Raw genomic sequence first — 19773 nt, forward strand, 5'->3', positions numbered from 1 at the left:
CCGTAATTATGTGGAGTATAAGGTACTGAATTTCTTTTTTTTGTTTTATAATTCAGGATTCATATCCATTTTTTTTCCCCAGTGATTTCCTCCAACCATTTTTTAATTTTAAGCCAATATTCTCTTGCTTTGGGACACGTCCACCACATGTGGTAGTATGTCCCTTGTGATTAATTACATTTCCAACAGTGGAAATGTATTATTATTATTATACATTTTCCTTTTTTATACATCACGTTTCCATTTCTGCAACGACAGTGTATTGTCCATATCAAATCTTTTTTGAAGACACATAATATTATACACCATAATTATAGCCACTGTTTATTTATTTATTTATTTATTAAATTTATATACCGCCCTATTCCTAAGGGACTCAGGGCGGTGAACAGTGAACGATAAAAATACATGTAATACAAACGTTAATAAAAAACCAATTAAAATATACTAAACACTCTGGTCCTAGATAATTCAAGACATCCCAGTTTAAAATAAAATCAAAAAGCAATATAAAGGGAAAGTTAGGCCAGGCCGGCCTGCTGAAACAGGAATGTTTTGAGGGCACGGCGGAAAGTGCGCAGATCCGGAATCTTCTGTATCTCTGGGGGCAGCTCATTCCAGATGGTGGGTGCCCTCACAGAAAAGGCTCTCCCCCTGGGGGCTGCCAGTCGACACTGTTTGGCTGACGGCACCCTGAGAAGCCCCTCTCTGTGGGAGCGTACTGGGCGGTGAGAGGCTATTGGTGGCAGAAGGCGGTCTCGTAAGTACCCCGGTCCTAAGCCATGGAGCGCTCTAAAGGTGGTAACTAAGATCTTGAAGCGCACCCGGAAGACCACAGGGAGCCAGTGCAGCTCGCGCAGGAGGGGAGCCACATGGGAGCGCCATGCTGCTCCCATAACTACCCGCGCGGCCGCATTCTGGACCAGCTGGAGCCTCCGGGTGCTCCTCAAGGGGAGCCCCATGTAGAGAGCATTACAGTAGTCCAGGCGTGAAGTGACGAGGGCATGAGTGACCGTTTTTAACGAGTCCCGATCCAGAAAGGGACGCAACTGGCGAATCAGGCGAACCTGATAAAAAGACCTCCCGGCCACAGCTGTCAAGTGTTCTTCTAAAGACAGCCGTGAGTCCAAGAGGATGCCTAAGTTGCGAACCCTCTCCATGGGGGGCAATGACTCATCCCCAATAGTCAGTGATGGCACCAATTGACTATAGCGGGACGTCGGAAACCACAGCCACTCGGTCTTGGATGGGTTGAGCCTGAGTCTGGTCCTCCCCATCCAGATCCGTACAGCCTCCAGGATATATATACAGTTCTCATGATATATGCAATATAATCTTCAATTCTGGTTGTTCTATACAATTTAATCTATAATCAAATGTAATCCAATAATAATATTGCTTATAGTGTTATGTTTATATATATATCTATATATCTGTTTTCCTTTCCTTTCGTATATATCTATATATACATTAACCTCTATTTTATTGATCATACTTAATTATAAATTTACTAACTTCTGCTTCTGTTTTCTAACCGTTTGTAAAATAAGTCCCATGTTTCCTCTTTATCCTTAATTTTCATAGTTAACCTGTCCAATCTAGTATTTTCTTTATTACACTTTCATCTATAGGTATACTTTCATTTTTGAAAATGAAAATAAATAAAATAAATAAAAAACAAAAATAAAAGGCCATTTTGACCACGCGCATTTTATTGGGCTGGCTGGAACCCAGCGTCTCCCCACATCTGCCACTCCAGATCTGGCACCGTGACTGGAAGCTTTTTTTTTTTTTTTTTAAATTGATTTATATGCCGCCCTTCTCCGGAGACTCAGGGGGGCTTACAATGCGTTAAGCAATAGCCTTCATTCTTTTGTATATTTTTATACAAAGTCAGCTTATTGCCCCCACAAACTGGGTCCTCATTTCACCTACCTTAGAAAGGATGGAAGGCTGAGTCAACCTTGAGCCTTGGAGAGATTCGAACCAGCAGAAATTGCAGGCAGCTGTGTTAATAACAGGGTGCACTAAACCCCTGTACTATCCAAGGTTCTTTTGATGAAACTTAAGAGAGGCAAGGTGCTCACAGCATGTTAATCGCCCGAGCACCAAATGGGTTGAGAAGCATACTTGAGGAGCAGTTTTGCATAAACCGTCCAAAAATGACTTTCCTAATCTGGGCCTCAGCCCCGACCCATCAGGGCTGGACTCCCACCAGGCTTCTCCAACACCAAGCACCCTAGAGGCCATCTTCCTTTTTTTTTGCCCCCTGCTTGCACGACGCCCACTGGAAATCCCAAAGAAGGAATGGCATTTCCTTCTGCTTGTGACTGTAGTGAAAGCTAGGGGTATGGATTTCGGATACAGCGATCCAGTGTTATATAGAGGGGAGAGGAGGGGAGAAAGGGAGGGAGAGGGGAGGAAAGGGGGAGGGCAAAGAGAGGTCAGGGAAGTAGAAGGAGGGAGAGGGAAGGGGAGGACAGGAGAAGGGGAGAGGAGAGGAGAAGAGAAGAGGAGAGAGGAGAGGAGAGGAGAAGAGAAGAGAGGAGGAGAAGGGAGAGGAGAGGAGAGGAGAAGGGAGGGGAGGGAAGGGGCGAAGGGAGAGGAGAGGAGAGAAAGGAGAGGGGAAGGGAGAGGAGAGAAGAGAGAGGAAGTGGGAGAGGAGAGGGCAGAGGAGAAAGGAGAGATAAGATAGGGGAGGGGAGAGGAGAGGAGAGGAAGAGGAGAGGACAGGAGAAGAGAAGGGAGAGGGGAGGGGAGAGAGTTATGGTAGGGAAGGAAAGAAAGGAAGGGAATGGGGAAAAAGGAGAGGAGAGGGGAGGGGAGAGGAAGAGGAGAGGACAGGAGAAGAGAAGAGAAGGGAGAGGGGAAGGGAGGGGAGGGGAGAGAGTTATGGTAGGGAAGGAAAGGAAAGGAAAGGAAGGGAAGGGAAGGGGGAAGAAGGAGAGGAGAGGAGAGGAGAGGAGAGGAGAAGGGAGGGGAGGGGTGAAGGGAGAGGAGAGAAGAGAGAGGAAGAGGGAGAGGGAGAGGAGAAAGGAGAGATAAGAAAGGGGAGGGGAGAGGAGAGGAGAGGAGGAGGGAGAGAAGAGAGAGGAAAAGGGAGAGGAAAGGAGAGGGGAGAGGAGAAAGGAGAGATGGGGAGGAGAGAGGAGAGGAGAGGGGTGAGGAGAGGAGAGGAGTGGAGAGGAGAGGAGAGGAGAGGAGAGGAGAGGAGAGGAGAGGAGTGGAGAGGAGAGGAGAGGAGAGGAGAGAAGAGAAGAGAAGAGAAGAGAAGAGAAGAGAAGAGAAGAGAAGAGAAGAGAAGAGAAGAGAAGAGAAGAGAAGAGAAGGGAGAGGGGAGGGGAGGGGAGAGAGTTATGGTAGGGAAGGAAAGGAAAGGAAAGGAAAGGAAAGGAAAGGAAAGGAAAGGAAAGGAAAGGAAAGGAAAGGAAAGGAAAGGAAAGGAAAGGAAAGGAAAGGAAGGGGGAAGAAGGAGAGGAGAGGAGAGGAGAGGAGTGGAGAGGAGAGGAGAGGAGAGGAGAGGAGAGGAGAGAAGAGAAGAGAAGAGAAGAGAAGAGAAGAGAAGAAGTCATGAAGAAAAGTGTGGGTGATACCAAGTCAAGCTCCTTGCACATCATACAATATTCTGGCACACCAAAGGCAGTTAACAGGTGAGCCAAGTCAGGACCTTACCTGAGGCCATCACAAATCCCGTTCAGGGCCGGAGCCGAGGAGCCTGGTCCCATCAGGGCTTCCCCCATCAGCCCGTCTTCCGGATTGCCAGTCCGGGTTTTAAACCTGCAAGGAAAACAGAGACCCTCCTCACCATGTGCAGGCTCAAATATCGGAGAAACTATATGTGCTTTTGTCCCGTCTTTTTTACTCCCATTTTATAAGGTAAGCATATTGAGAAGGTTTTGAAATGAGAGACACATTTCTCCAAGAGGAAACTCCACCAAACTCCACCTTCAAAGGAGACACTTCAGGATAAGCACCAGAGGGCAGGACAAGGAACAATGGATGGAAACTAACCAAGGAGAGAAGGAATTTGGAACTAAGGAGACATTTCCTAATGGTGAGGACAATTAAACAGTGGAACTGCTTGCCACCAGAAGTTGTGGGTGCTTTTCATCACTGGAAGGTTTTTAAAAAGAGACCGGATAGCCACCTGTCTGGAATGGTAGAGGGTCTCCTGCTTGAGAAGGGGTTGGACTAGAAGACCTCCAAGGTCCCTTCCAACTCTATTCCAATTGATAAAACTCCTCTAAATGTAATTTTCCCTGCGGCTGGAGAATGCTGGGGGGTTGAAGTCCATGTGGAAGTTCAAATTAATGGAGAAGGTGCTATGGAAAATGTTCAAGAATTGCTGGAAGCCTGGCGCTCAGCCAAGTCAGCCATCAACAGGCAATTAGAGATAAACAACATGTACATACCCTTCGAAAGAGACAATAAAACAAGATGAAAAAAAGAAAACAAAAGAGACTAGTAAATAAACATAGAGAAAACCTCACTTCCTTCTAGCCCTGGTGATGTTCCCTAGTTGGGTCATGAAATGTCTGCAAGAAAACCACTAAGCTCAGAGAGTGCCAAGGACCCCACAGTTTTGTTTTGTTTTGTTTTAATTTGATTTATATGCCGCCCTTCTCCAGAGACTCAGGGCGGCTTACAATGCGTTAAGCAATAGCCTTCATACTTTTGTATATTTATACAAAGTCAGCTTATTGCCCCCACAAACTGGGTCCTCATTTTACCTACCTTTGAAAGGATGGAAGGCTGAGTCAACCTTGAGCCTTGGAGAGATTCGAACCTGCAGTAATTGCAGGCAGCTGTGTTAATAACAGGGTGCATTAAACCACTGTACTACCAAGGCTCTGTTCAACCCTAAGATGCAGATTTCTGTTGTAGAATGACAGAGAAAAAAAGCATGTGTGTCTAATAGGAGAAGAAATACCATTCTTTTGTATCACTGATGATGTTCCCTAGTTGGGTCCTGAAACGTCTGCAAGAAAACCACCAAGCTCAGAGAAGATCCAGGACCCCAAAGTTGCTCACATTGAGAAATGCCCTTCTAGCAGGCGGGCTCTGGTCCATGTTGTTGTTGTTCCCGTTATCACTATCACAGTTGCCGTTGGGGGTCTAATTAGAGGCCAACACATAACGCTGCCTCTAAACTAAATGCGAGTGTCCTTGTGAGTGGGTGCCTGCACACACACAGAGAATATTGATCCAAACTTCAAAACCGGTCAAGGGAGTTGTGTAAAACAAGCAAAATGGACGGTACAAGGTAGCTAGATTTTTTGCATCTACCTATCTCCTATCTTTCTCCCAGCAGTGAGAAGCCTCCCCACCCAGAGAGTTAAAAAAAAGAAGAAGAAAGAGAGAGGCTGAGAGGGAGGGAGGGAGGGACAAGGAGATGGGGAAGAGAGAGAATGAGGGACAGACAGAGAGAGAGAGAGGGAGGGGAAAGAGGCAGAGGGAGAGAGAGAATCAGAGGAAGAGAGAGAGAGAGGGAGAGAGAGAGAGACAGAGGAAGAGGGACAGGGACAGGGATAGATATAGAGAGAGGGAGGGAGAGAGAGACTAAGAGGGAGAGATGGAGAGAAAGAGAAAGAGAGGGAAAGACACAGAGGAAGAGTGAGGGAGAAACAGATGGAAAGGGAGACAGAGGGAGAGGAAGAGAGTGAGAGACAGGGATATATAGAGGGAGAGACAGATGGAGAGGGAGAGAGAGGGACGGAGAGAGAGAGTCAGAGGAAGAGGGAGAGAGAGGGGGACAAGGATATATATATAGAGAGGGAAAGACTAAGAGAGAGAGAGATGGAGATAAAGAGAAAGAGAAAGAAGGGGAGAGACAGAGGAAGAGGGAGGGAGAAAAACAGGGAGAGACAGACGGAAAGGGAGAGAGAAACAAAGAGGGAGAGACAGGTGGAAAGGGAGGGAGGGAGGAGGGAGAAGGAGGGAGGGGGAGAGAGAGAGGGACAAGGATATATATATAGAGAGAGAAAGACTGAGAGAGAGAGATGGAGATAAAGAGAGAGACAGAGGGGGAGAGACAGAGGAAGAGGGAGGGAGAAAGACAGGGAGAGACAGACGGAAAGGGAGAGAGAAACAAAGAGGGAGAGACAGGTGGAAAGGGAGGGAGGGAGGAGAAGGAGGGAGGGGAAGAGAGAAAGGGAGTGGGCTGGAAAAGGGGGGGAGAAAAAGAGTGGGAAAGAAAAGGAGAGGGAGATAGATGCAGGGAGGGAGGGAGAGAAAGAGAGAATAAGGGAGGGGAAAGTGGCAGAGGGAGGGAGGGAGGGAGGGAGGGAGGGAGGGAGGAGAGAGAGAGAGAGAGAGAGAGAGAGAGAGAGGGAGGGAGAGAAACTCCACGTATCCTAAAATGAAGACAGAATCTAGCTATCAGTCCTATCGGTGTGGAGAGAGACCCATCTATCCTCTGTGAACTTAAGTCCATCAAACTGCGGGAAGGCGCTGAGCAGACACAATAAAGGCCACCTCAAGTCTCCATCCCCTCGTCCTTTGCACAAGGTGCAATCTTCTCAGCAGACTTCCGATGGAGCATCCGGAAAGAGGAGGAGGAGAAGGGAAACAAATTCGCCGAGACCCGGCAGAGAGTCCTGCGGCTGGACAGCAGGGTCCCCGCTGAGCGCTCTGAGCCGGCTTGAAAAACAAACCCCCTCCCCTCCCCAGCCCTTCGGCCTCCCTCTCCTCTCCTGCCTCCCTTTCACCAAAAGAAAGTCCCGTGTAGGGATGATTAAAGGTGGTTTTGATCGTTAAAAATCCATCTGCTCCCGCTTTGCTCTTGACCTTGGCGGGTGAAACCCCCCCCCCCAAGCCAACTTCTCAAAACACTGCAGCTCTGATATTCTCTCATCAAACAATGGTTGGAAATAAACCAGTTAAGAGAGTTCGGGGCTGCAGGGTGTTCAGCTCTGGGGGTGTTGTGGCCCGTCAGCGGCCTGTGTGGATTGTAGCTGATTCCGACAGTGAGGAGGCTGGTGTGGTGCTGCTCCAGCAGCCTGTGCAGCTGGCGCTCGAGTCGGACAGTGAGGAGGCTGGAGAAGATTTGATGCCAGAGGCGAGGATTCAGCCAGGGCCTTCAGAACCTCCAGAAGCTTCTTTAAGTGAAGAGGAGGAGCCTCTTCTCGATGCACGGGCACACGGGCTACCAAAAGGCAGGAGTGGCTCTTCAGGAGGAGGTCTCCTCGAGAGTAAGGCTTGGGGCTAATTGGCCACTCCCTTAGCCTATTTAAGGAAGAACGCTGATTGCAGCAAGCTGTAGGGAACAACTTTAGTTCACTCTCCTTCGCGTCTGGATTCTCTGCAAAATTGCTTCTGGGCTTTCTGCCAACTCTAGTAAGACTGTGATTACTTTATCTTAGAATTCTTGTAGGCTGTTAAGACAGTTCATTAACAGTCTTTGGTTGATAAAGACTGAGTTATTAGAGTAAAATAAGCTTTGTATAGGGTTTGTGTGTGCTGTGTTCTTTGGGGTCTGTAGCTGGGGCAGAACAGGGTGGTGGCGACGATGATGTGCGGATTGTGGCTTCAAGCCAGTAAGACGGTTCAACCAGATGAACGATTGAGGGAATGTGCTGCTATACACACACAGACAGACACACACATATGCATGGCAAGAGTTCTGCAGGTATTTATTCAAACCCTCCAAACAGGTCACCACACTGCATAAAAGATGTTGAGACTTTGGGAAAAAGTTCAGAGAAGAGCAATTAAGAGGACTAAAAGCCTGGAGACTAAAACATATGAAGAACGGTTGCAGGAGCTGGACATGGCTAGTCTAGGGAAAAGAAGGACCAGGGGAGACATGATAGCAGTCTTCCAATATCTGAGGGGCTGCCCCAAAGAAGAGGGGGTCCACCTATTCTCCAAAGCACCAGAAGGCAAGACAAGAAGCAACGGATGGAAACTAACCAAGGAGAGAAGCAACCTGGAATTAAGGAGAAACTTCCTAACACTGAGGACAATTAACCAGTGGAACAGCTTGCCACCAGAAGTTGTAGGTGCTTATATCACTGGAGGCGTTTCAGGAGAGACTGGACAGCCACCTGTCTGAAATGGTACAGGTAGTCCTCGACTTCATTTGGTGACCATTCAACGGCATTGACAAATGTGACTTACAACCATTTTTCACAGTTACCATTTTGCAGCCTCCACGAGGTCACGTGATCAGAATCCAGATGCTCGGCAACCGGTTCGTACTTATGACGGTTGCAGTGTCCAGGGGTCACATGATCCCCTTTTGTGATTTTCTGACAAGCAGAGTCCACAGGAAAGCCAGATTCACTTAACAACCGGGTTGCTAATTTATCAACCGTGGTGATTCACAGAACTTCATTTTTAATGTGTGTCTGTGTGCTCAGAATAAACAACAATAAAGATAATCCTATCTTATCTTATCATCCTCTCCACTCCCTCCCCTCTCCTATCCCTCCTCTAACACTCCCACTCCCAGTCCCACTTCACTCCCCTCCCCTCCCAAGCTATCCTACTAGGGGTGAAATGCTCCCGGTTCGGACCGGATCACCCGATCCGGTAGCGATGGCGGTGGATGGTTCGGAGAACCAGTAGCAAAAATCCCTGCCCCCCCGCCCCCCCCCCATGCCCAGCTGAGACACACAATCATCAGAGGCTTATTTTTTTTACTCTTAAAAGCATTTTTTCTACAACCTCTTCGGTTGAAGAGGTTGTAGAAGGAAAAAAAATGCCTTTAAAAGCCTCTGGCGATCCCAGCTGAGTTGCCTGATCGTCAGAGGCTTTTAAAAGCATTTTTTTCTACAACCTCTTAAGGTAGCAAAAACCGGTTTCTTATTCCCCTTTCCCAAGCTTACCGATGATACTCCCGCCTGGATTGCTGGAGCTGCTCTTGCTGCTGGAGAAGTTTGGCCTCTTGCTCCGCTAACAAATTCTGCAGACGCTCCTTCTCGATTTCCAGCTCAATTTTCTGGAGCAGGAGCTCTTTCCTTTTCTCTTCGGAGAAGTTCTGGCCGCGCTGATCGGCTTCTTTCGGTCTCGTGACATCGCCGGCCTTTGGCCTCCGAAGGTGCGGCGAGCCAAAATATTCCGAGGAGGATTCGCACGGGGCCCCCGGATATCGGTCTCGAATGTGGCAAGCGTCTTGGAAAGACTCGTGAGCCGAGTTTCTTAATTTTTGATGGAAGGGACACCCCGGAAGAGGACAGCCGTTCCTCCTCTTCTCCCCATCGGGAGTTCTCCGAAGAAGAGGAGCCAATGGCTGCGTGGCTGGAGATGCCCTGTGGTTGCATTTATGGGGCAATCCGTTTTGCAAAAGACGACTGTTCCTGGCCTCCGTCTGACCTCCGGGGGTGCCGGCCTCAAGGACGCCCCTATTCCTACCAGGTCGAGTTGAAGGTTGAAGACTAGGGCTTCTACAAGTTAAGTTGTGGTCCTTCTGCAAAGTTTGTAGTCGAGCTACACCAAGGTAGGAGCCATCCATTTCGGAAGGTGGCACCAGCTGTCCATGACCTCTCTGGCTAGACATCTGTAGATAAAGAGGAAACGAAAACCACATTCAGCTTTGACAATTCCAAAATAGCATTGTTCCAATAGTTTTTATTAAAAAATATATAAATTGTATTAATTTTCTATTAATTACATTTCTTAGTATTTAATAAACATTGTGTTGTCTGGGTTTTTAATTTGCTTAGCAATACAGATTCTCAATCTCTACCCCTTTTTCTTCCAACCACTAAAATAAATTCCAACCAGTAAAATAAATTCCATGTTTGATAATATTCTATGTCTTCTTTCTGTTTGATTTTCAATGCAAGTCTAATCCGTTTCTGGACAATCTACTAGTATCTTCTGAACTATCTCCTCGTCTTGCGGTGTTTCTTCACTTTTCCAATATTGTGCGAAGATAATCCTCGCTGCTGTTAAGACGTGTAATATTAAATACATACTTTTCCTATCAATTTTTTTCCTGATATCATCCCTAATAAAAACAGTTCAGGTTTAAAGTCTACATGTTTCCCTATTATCTTTTCTAGCCATCTGCCACCACATATGATAAAATGTGCCCGTTTTTTTTTTTTATTGCATTTCCAACATTTGCTAGACATATTTTTAAACATTTTAGCTAACCTGGCAGGTGGTAAATGCCAGCCGTGTTCCAATATTTGAGGGGCTGCCCCAGAGAAGAGGGAGTCAACCTATCCAAAGATCCTGAAGGCAGGACAAGAAGCAATGGGTAGAAACTAAACAAGGAGAGAAGCAACCTAGAACTAAGGAGAAATTTCCTGACAGTGAGAACAATCAATTAGTGGAACAATTTGCCTCCAGAAGTTGTGAATGCTCCAACACTGGAAGTTTTTAAGATGAGATTAGACAAAAAGTTGTCTGAAATGGTATAAGGTCTCGTGCTTAAGGAGGGTGTTGTGACCCCGACTCCCGAGCCTGTCCTAACAGAGGACGAGGACTCCGAAGGTGATGGGGAGGAACTGACAAGGCCTCCCTCTCCAGGATCCTCCTCTCTGGCAATGCCTCAGGTTCCATCCGAAGGCCAGGAAGAACAGCCTGGGAGATACCAGGAGGAAGGCATATCGGAGAACCCATTGATAGGGAGCAAGGATGATGAATCCTGGCTTGATCCCAGGCAGCGTCGGAGGGAGAAGCGTGCGCAGCAACGGAAGAGGCGTGGGAGGGCCAGAGATTGAGCTGAGTCACGGAGCCACGCCCCACCAGGAATAAAAGTGGGTGGGATTGCTCTTCAGGCTTTGTGACGGACAAAGTTAAACCCTGAAAGTCACATCCTGATCTCTGAAATTCGGCTTGGATGTATTTTGGACTGAACATTGACTAAACTCTTGTCTCGTGGATAATTTGTTGCTCCTGGAACAGACTGAAGATAAGTTCTCTTCTGCTTTATGGGAGTGAAAACGGTCTTGGCAGGCATTCGGCAGTTTGCTGCCAAAACCTTGGTCTGCCAGGAATTCTAATCTGTTTACCTAATAAAATATTGGCAGGCGTTTTGGTATTGGTATTACGTTTGCCTGTGTGAGGAAGGGGGACAGAACAGAGGGGGGTTGGACTAGGAGACATCCAAGACCTCTTGAGGGAAACCAATCAAGGAAAGATCCAACCTCTGTTAGGCTGTATTAACAGAGAGTTGGGATCAAAATCACGCAAAGTATTGATACCAGATAATGCCTTGATAAGACCACACTTGGAATACTGCATCTAGTTTTCGTTCCCAAGATATAAAAATAGGCTGATATTCTAGAAAGAGTGGAGAGAAGAGCAACAAAGATAATTAAAGGCCTGGAGACTAAAACATACAAAGAACAGTTGCAGGATTTGGGTTTGGCTAGGTTAAGAGGAAATAAGGAATGTAGGGGGAGACATGATATCAGTAGTCCAGTATTTGAGGGGCTGCCACAAAGAGGAAAGGGTTCAACCTAAGATTTGCTCCAAGATTTGAGGGGCTGCAACAAAGAAGAGGGAGTCAGGCTATTTTCCAAAGCACCTGAAAGCAGGACAAGAAACAATGGATGGAAACTAATCAAGGACAGAAGCAACCTGGAATTAAGGAGAAACTTCCTAACACTGAGGACAATTAACCAGTGGAACAGCTTGCCACAAGAGGTTGTACGTGTTTCAGCACTGGAGGCTTTCCAGAAGAGACAGGACAGCCACCTGTCTGAAATGGTTCAGGTAGTCCTTGACTTACAACTGTTCATTTTGGTGAGCATTCGAAGTTACAACGGCATTGAAAAATGTGACTTACAAACCATTTTTCACAGTTATGACTTTTGCAGCCTCCCCGTGGTCACATGATCAGAATTCAGATCAGTGGTGAAATGTAAAATGTGTTACTACCGGTTCTGTGGGCGTGGCTTGGTGGTGGTGGTGTAATGTAACTGGGTGGGTGTGGCCAACATTATTATTTTTTTTACTTTTAAAAGCATTTTTTCTACAACCTCTTCGGCCAAAGAGGTTGTAGAAAAAAAATGCCTTTAAAAGCCTCTGACGATCCCAACTGAGTTGCCTGATCATCAGAAGCTTTTTTTTTAACTTTTAAAAACATTTTTTGGGCCAAAGAGGTTGTAGAAAAAATGCTTTTAAAAATAAAAAAAAAGCCTCTGATGATTGCACGGCTCAGCTGGGCAATGTGAGGGGGGGCAGAGATTTTTGCTACCGGTTCTCCGAACCACCCGCCTCCATCGCTACCGGATCGGGTGATCCGGTCTGAACCGGGAGCATTTCACCCCTGATTCAGATGCTTGGCAACCGGTTCGTATTTATGACAATCGCAGTTCCTCGGGGTCACGTGATCCCTTTTTGCAACCTTCGAACCAGCAAAGTCCATAGGGAAGCCAGATTCACTTAACAACCGGGTTGCTAACTTATTGACTGCGGTGATTCACTTAACGGTGACCATAAAAGTTGTAAAATGAGGCGAAATGCACTTAACGAACGTCTCACTTAACAGCAGAAATTCTGGGCTCGTAATTGTGATCGTAGGTTGAGGACTACCAGTATGGGGTTTTCTGCTTGAGCAACGGGTCCGACTAGAAGACCTCCAAGGTCCCTTCCAACTCCATTATTCCGTTAAAATCTTGTCTATGGTTCCTTGGCTAGTTCTTGTCCGTGATTTATGAGGCGATTTTTTTTTTAAAAAAAACAAAGATACAGAAATGAAATGGTTTGATTATCAAGAGCCAGCACACCTCCCCAGTCCATTGTTTCCAAGCGAAAGAGAAGAACGTGCTATCAAATCTGCAATTTAATTCCGTCTACACAGGTACAAATAAATATAAAAGCATCGCCTGCAGGATCTGGGGTATAAATAAGGCACTTCAGCCTATCCAGGAATTGCGAGTATCTAGGGTTACATAAAATCAACTTGAAGTGTGGCGGGGGGAAAAAAAAAAGGAAAGAAAAGACAAGCCATTAAATGTTAATGCCTGAAAAATGTTTAATTTTGAATAACGGAGCCAGGAAATCCATTCTACCCCTTATAAATACCATCTGATTGGCCATTACACAGCGGGGAATTCGAGGTAAAAATGTTTCACCTTGTACTGAATGGGATATTACTTAACTGTTGGAAATTTGATGATATATACATATACATACATACATACATACATACATACATACATACATGCATACATACATATATATATAATCAAATGGGATAAATATCCCATTCAGTACAAGGTGAAATGTTTTTACATACATATAGATATACATATACAGATAGAGATATAGATGAGATGATAGACAGACAGAGGCAGACAGACGAGAGAGATGAGATAGACAGATAGATACACACCTAACATCAAAAACGTCATCAAAAAAGCACAACAAAGAATGTTCTTTCTGCGCCAACTCAGGAAGCTCAAACTGCCCAAGGAGCTGCTGATCCAGTTCTACAGAGGAATTATTGAGTCTGTCATCTGCACCTCCATAACTGTCTGGTTTGGCTCTGCAACCCAACAAGACAGACACAGACTTCAGAGGATAATTAGAACTGCAGAAAAAACAATGGCTACCAACCTGCCTTCCATGGGGGACCTGTATACTGCACGAGTCAAAAAGAGGCTGCAAAAATATCTACAGACCCCTCACATCCTGGATATAAACTGTTTCAACTCCTACTCTCAAAATGACGCTATAGAGCACTGCACACCAGAACAACTAGACACAAGGACAGTTTCTTCCCAAACGCCATCACTCTGCTAAACAAATAATTCTCTCAACACTGTCAAGCTATTTACTAAGTCTGCACTACTATTAATCTTCTCATCGTTCCCACCACCCATCTCCTCCCACTTATGACTGTAAGACTGTAACTTTGTTGCTGGTATCCTTACGGTTTATATTGATATTGTTTCCTGATTGCTTATTTGTACCCTATGACTATCATTAAGTGTTGTACCTTATGATTCTTGACGAATGTATCTTGTCTTTTTATGTACACTGAGAGCGTATGCACCAAAGACAAATCCCTTGTGTGTCCAATCACACTTGGCCAATCAAGAATTCTATTCCATTCCATTCCATTCCATTCTTCTATTCTATTCCACATTTTCTATTCTATTCTACTGTATTCTATTCCCTATTCTATTCTATTCTATTCTATTCTATTCTATTCTATTCTATTCTATTCTATTCCATATTTTCTCCTTTCCTTTCTCCCTCTCTCTGTCCCTTCTTTCCTTCTGCTTTCTTTCCTTCTTCCTTTCCTTCATTCCTCCTTTCCTTTCTTCTTTCTCCCTCCCTTTCTTTTCTTCCTTCTTTCCTTCCTTCCTTTCCTTTCTCCCTCGCCATCCCTTCTTTCCTTCTGCTCTCTTTCTTTCCTTCCTTTTTTCCTTCCTTCCTTCCTTCCTTCCTCCTTTCCTTTCTTCTTTCTCCCTCCCTTTCTTTTCTTTTCTTCCCTTCCTCCTTTCCTGTCTCTCCTCCTTTCCTTCTGCTTCCTTTCTTTCCTTTTTTCTTTCCTTCCTCCTTTCCTTTCTACCTCCCTTTCTTTTCTTCCTTCTTTCCTTTCTTCCTTTCTTCCCTTCCTCCTTTTCCTTTCTCCCTCTCCATCCCTTCTTTCCTTCTGCTTTCTTTTCCTTCCTTTTTTCCTTCCTTCCTTCCCTTCCTTCCTTTCTTTTCTTCCCTTCCTCCTTTCCTTTCTCTCTCCTTCTTTCCTTCTGCTTTCTCTTTTTTTTCTTTCTTTCCTTCCTTCCTTCCTCTTCCTTTCTCCCTCCCTTTCTTTCTTTCTCTTCCTTCTTTCCTTCCTTCCTTTCCTTTCCTCCCTTCCTTTCTCTTTCTCTTTCTCTTTCTCTTTTCTTCCTTCCTTCCTTCCTTCCTTTGTCCCACAGAGTCCAATCCCTGTCGCTTACGGGCAGGAAAATGACGAGGGAAAAATATAACCCACCCGCAAAACCCTCTAGGGCCCATTAGAACTTGTTTACGACATCGATACCGGTATGTTAAACGACCGTGAGAGTTCAGATTATTGAATAATTTAAAATAATAATAATAATAATAAAAATCCCAGCTCTTAATTGGTGTCGTCCAACCTGGAAAAGGCCAAGGATGACGCCGGGAGCGTGGCAGGCAAACGGCTCTCATGCATAATGCATGGCCGAGATGCTTCCTTTGGCAGAGCTGGCCTCGTTAAAAAGCAGGGAGGTTTTTGGAAACGACGGGCGCGGGGGGGGGATCGGGGGGAGGAGGGGGGGGGCAATGGAACACCTGCAAGTCTTTAGTTCATCTGCTGGAAAGTCATCTACCTCGATGATCTCCCCGGCTGAAAAGCTGCCAGAGTAGGATTTCTAATTGCACCGGGGAGAAGGCGCCCCGTTTAAGTCGAGAACGGGGCCTTTGGCAGAGATTTCCCCCTGCAGCTGTTTGGATTTGCATTTCCCAGTGCGCCTGCCGACGGACGGAAGCATCACGCAGAAAATCTGGGTCAGGTGGACCCAGAAAACTGGACTGATTGGACTGCCATTTGTCAGAAATGGTCTAGGGTGTCCTGTTTGAGCGGGGGTGAGGGTTGGACTAGATGACCTATAAGGTCCCTTCCAACTCTGTTAATCTGTTACTTATCTGATAATTGGCTTAAAGCAGAGGTGGGAAAGTATGGCCCTTTTACGATCCGGGAACTTCAGCTCCCAGAATTCCTGCTCAAGCAGGAAACTCTACATCATTTCAGACAAGTGGTTATCCAACATCTTCTTAAAAACCTCCAGTGATGGAGCACCCACAACTTCTGGTGGCAAGCTGTTCCACTGGTTGATTGTTCTAACTGTCAGGAAACTTCTCCTTAATTTCTAGGTTGCTTCTTTCCTTGATGAGTTTCCACCCGTTGCTTCTTGTCCTGCCTTCAGGTGCTTTGGAGCACAGCTTGTCTCCCTCTTCTTTGGGACATCCACTTGAAATTTTGGAAGGCTGCTATCCTGTCACCCCTAGTCCTTCTCTTCCTTAAGCCAGACATACCCAATTCCTACAACCGTTTGCATCTGGCCTGCAGTATTTGGAATGAAACTGAAGGGACATAACAATAATAGAATAGGTAGAATTAGTGGGGCATAATCGGTAGAATTGGTACAATCGGTAGTGGGACATAGTCGGTAGAATTGGTTTGACTTGCTGTTTTGCTTCTGTACAAATTGCTTTGCTAAGAATTGGAATCGCCTCTGGCATTTGCTTCTACCAGTATCTCACTTCTGGTATCTTGTTTTTGGGTACAACTCAAGAGCCTGGTGTGGGTTATGTCATGGCTTGGCAACACAGGTATTTACATCTCTCGCGAGTGTGCCGTGAAATTGCTAATTTCCAAGGAAGCCGAACAGAACATTATTTTATGGAGAAATCCGAACGACGCCCTCTTAGGATAATTCTTTGACGCCCACAATGAAAGCTGCCGGTGATTTGGCTTAGCCCCTGTCAAAGTATGTTATTTCGGTGGCGCTTACGTCATTATTTGATAACCCCACGCTAATCCCGGGGGGGGGTGTCGAAGTGGGTGGAATAAAAGCAGAAGGCAGAGAACGGCGTAATCTGTAAAAATTGGGATTTGGAAGTTCCGTGGAGGCAGGGGGGGGGGGGAAAGGAGAAATAATAGGATTTTGTATTTTCTAAACAAAGGGATTTTTCCGGGCTTCGGGGCAGGGTGACTCACAAGAGGTTTAGCATCTCCAAAGGAAGTTTTTGCGATGTCGGGAGAACTGAAATTCAGTCAATTTTTTTTTTATTTTTATTTTTTTGCTTTAATTTATATGCCGCCCTTCTCCGGAGACTCAGGGCGGCTTACAAGGCGTTAAGCAATAGCCTTCATACTTTTTGTATATTTATACAAAGTCAGCTTATTGCCCCCACAATCTGGGTCCTCATTTCACCTACCTTAGAAAGGATGGAAGGCTGAGTCAACCTTGAGCCTGGGGAGATTCGAACTTACAGTAATTGCAGGCAGCTGGTGTTAAATTACAGTGCTTTAGTCCACTGTACTACAGGCTCTTATTTTGTTGGCTCTGTCAAGGTTTTGGCAAAAAAATAATTGAACCTTGGGAAATAAAATTAACAGCCATGCTCAGGACTGAGGAAGAATAGCACAGATGGTCCTGGACTTACAACAGTTTATTTAGTCGTCGTTCGAAGTTACAACGGCGCTGGAAAAATCGACCTCTGACCGTTTTTCACACTTACGACTGTTGTAGCGTTCACAGGATCATGTGATCAAAATACAGGCGCTTGGAAACTGGCGTGTACATATGACGGCTGCACTGTCCCTCCTCCTCCCCACAAGCCCCACTCTCTCCTAGCACTGATGATGTTAACTAGTTGGGTACTGAGGAATTTCCTAACATTGAGAACGATCCATCAATGGAGTAGCTTGCCTTCCCAGGAGTTGTGGCTGCTTCATCACTGGAGGTTTTCAAGAAAAAGATTGGACAAATACCCTGTTTCCCCGAAAATAAGACACCCCCTGATAATAAGCCCAATCGGGCTTTTGAGCGCATGCGCTCAAAAAGGCCAAGCGCTTATTTCGGGGTTCAAAAAAAATATAAGACCGGGTCTTATTTACAGGTGTTGGAAGAAACATCCTTCTGGGTTCAGCTCCAAGTGGGGAAAAAGACACTGGAAACATGGAGACTGCTTGGAAAGATGGTTTAATGGTGGACAGGATCACATGGTTTGAGTTCCTGAACAGAAAAAGGGCCAAGATGCTGCGAGTCTCCGGGTTTTATGCCCTCTCTGGCTTTGAACTTCCTGGGCCCTAGAAAGAGTATCCTGATTGGTTGTCAGACTCCCAAGGGGTGGGGGTCTTAGCTAGCCTTGCTGGCTGATGTAATATTCCCAGGCGCCATGTGGGGAGTTTCTGTTGCTAGATGGGTCCTATTGTGTTAGTTTCTGTTGCTAGATGGGCCCTATTGTGTTGCAGATGATGATGGTCCATTGACAAAGATTGAGTTTCTGCCTCTGGCCCATTAACAAAGGGTGGGGGGCAGGAAGATGGGAGCGGCTTCGTCTTTAAAACATGCTTCTCCATTTCTCATCCAGGGAAACATAATATTCTGCCTTTTTAATATTTCCCAAAATATTTCATTCCTCTAGGAAAGGGGTGGGTGCTAACTTCCTACACAGGGAAACACGGTGTTTGTCCAGGGTGGTATGAGGACTCCTGCTTCAGGCAGGGGTTTGACTAGATAGAAGACCTCCAAGGTCCCTTCCAGCACTAGGATTCTAGGATATAATCCCTCATTGGAATGCACCACACACGGTTCAGGTTGAAAAAGAAAAAAAAAGAATTTAGCATACAGATCAGAAACTTCATTTGAAACTAGATACTTGCGAAGGAAGAGATGCAAATTTTACACCAAAAGACATCTGAGAGGCATTACTCTGCATTAACAGGAGACCAGAATGGGAACAAGATCGGCTTCCCCTCCTGAGCCCACCTGCTCCTGCTGCTTAGGTCTCACCTGAAGCCCTAATTCCTCTTTTGACATGGTAATCATTTGCACGGCCTCCTGTGGAGATGTCAATAGCTACAGGATTACAGCCAGGTGGGAGAACAAGCAGGAGGAACAGGTGAGGCTCTTCAGAGAGAAAGGACTTGTTTTCATGCAAAGGCCTCCCTGCAGGAGGCGGGGGAAAAGGGAGGGGAAATTGAATGACTATTGAAAACAACAGGCACACAACCCACAAAAAGCTTCATCTTCTTTTTTTCTTCCCTCTCCACCAAATAAAGATGCTTCCCGCTTGAGGAATTATAGGAAGGTTTGAGACTGCCTGTAAAATGGGAACTTGGTGGAAGAGACGCCGCAGCCATGAAAGTCTAGCCCCAAAGTCACCAAAATCACAATTTGTCCTAAGACGGGATTACTGTTTGTAAACTGCCCAGAAGCAGGGAGAGTGAGTGGGCGGCCATATAAATCAGATAGATGGATGGATGGATGGATGGATGGATGGATGGATGGATGGACTGACAGACAGGATAGATAGATAGATAGATAGATAGATAGATAGATAGATAGATAGATAGATAGATAGATAGATAGATAGATAGATACTGTGTTTTTCCAAAAATAAGACCCTGTCTTACTTTTTTTTGAACCCTGAAATAAGTGCTTGGCCTTATTGCCATGCGCTCAAAAGCCCGATTGGGCTTATTATCAGGGGATGTCTTATTTTAGGGAAAACAGGGTAGATGATAGTTAGATGGTAGATAGATAGAGAGAGAGAGAGAGAGAGAGAGAGAGAGAGAGGAGAGAGAGAGAGAGAGAGAGAGAGAGAGAGAGAGAGAGAGAGAGAGAGAGAGAGAGAGAGATGATAGATAATGGATGGATGGACATATGGACAGATAGATAATCAGATGGATGGACATATGGACAGACAGACAGACAATAGATGCATGGATAGAGAGATAATGGATGGATGGATGGATGGATGGATGGATGGATAGATAGAGATGGATAGATAGATAAATAGATAGATAGATAGATAGATAGATAGATAGATAGATAGATAGATGATGGATGGAAGATGGATGGACGGATAGACACAGAGAGAGGATGGTGGATGGATGGACACACAGACAGATAATAGATGGATAGATAGATAGATAGATAGATAGATAGATAGATAGATAGATGTCAGCCCCACAGCGCCGCACCTCGTGGCTTGGGGCTGTCATTCAGGCAGGACCGGGGAGCTGACCTGGCGACAACTAGTCTACAACTAGGAATCCAGTTGCCTGGAGTCTTATTTCAAAGTGCCATTCTGGAACCTGACGATAGATAGATGATGTATGGATGGACG

General features: G+C 45.7%; 1 protein-coding gene across 1 annotated transcript in view; it reads right to left on the reverse strand.

Moving 5' to 3' along the window:
- Positions 1–19773, reverse strand: part of LOC139313376 (protein hinderin-like) — a 124112-nt gene that overhangs the window by 71724 nt on the left and 32615 nt on the right. Inside the window, exons 3-4 of the mRNA XM_070938970.1 lie at positions 8829–9499; positions 3673–3777 (exon numbers count right to left, since the gene is read on the reverse strand). Coding sequence (XP_070795071.1) covers positions 3673–3777; positions 8829–9499 — 776 coding nt within the window. The remainder of the gene's footprint in view (positions 1–3672; positions 3778–8828; positions 9500–19773) is intronic.

Source organism: Pituophis catenifer, unplaced genomic scaffold (genome assembly GCF_029215685.1).
Source record: "Pituophis catenifer annectens isolate HBS135680 unplaced genomic scaffold, rPitCat1.0.hap2 SCAF_2, whole genome shotgun sequence".
In the NCBI taxonomy this organism is placed as follows: Eukaryota; Metazoa; Chordata; class Lepidosauria; order Squamata; family Colubridae; genus Pituophis; species Pituophis catenifer.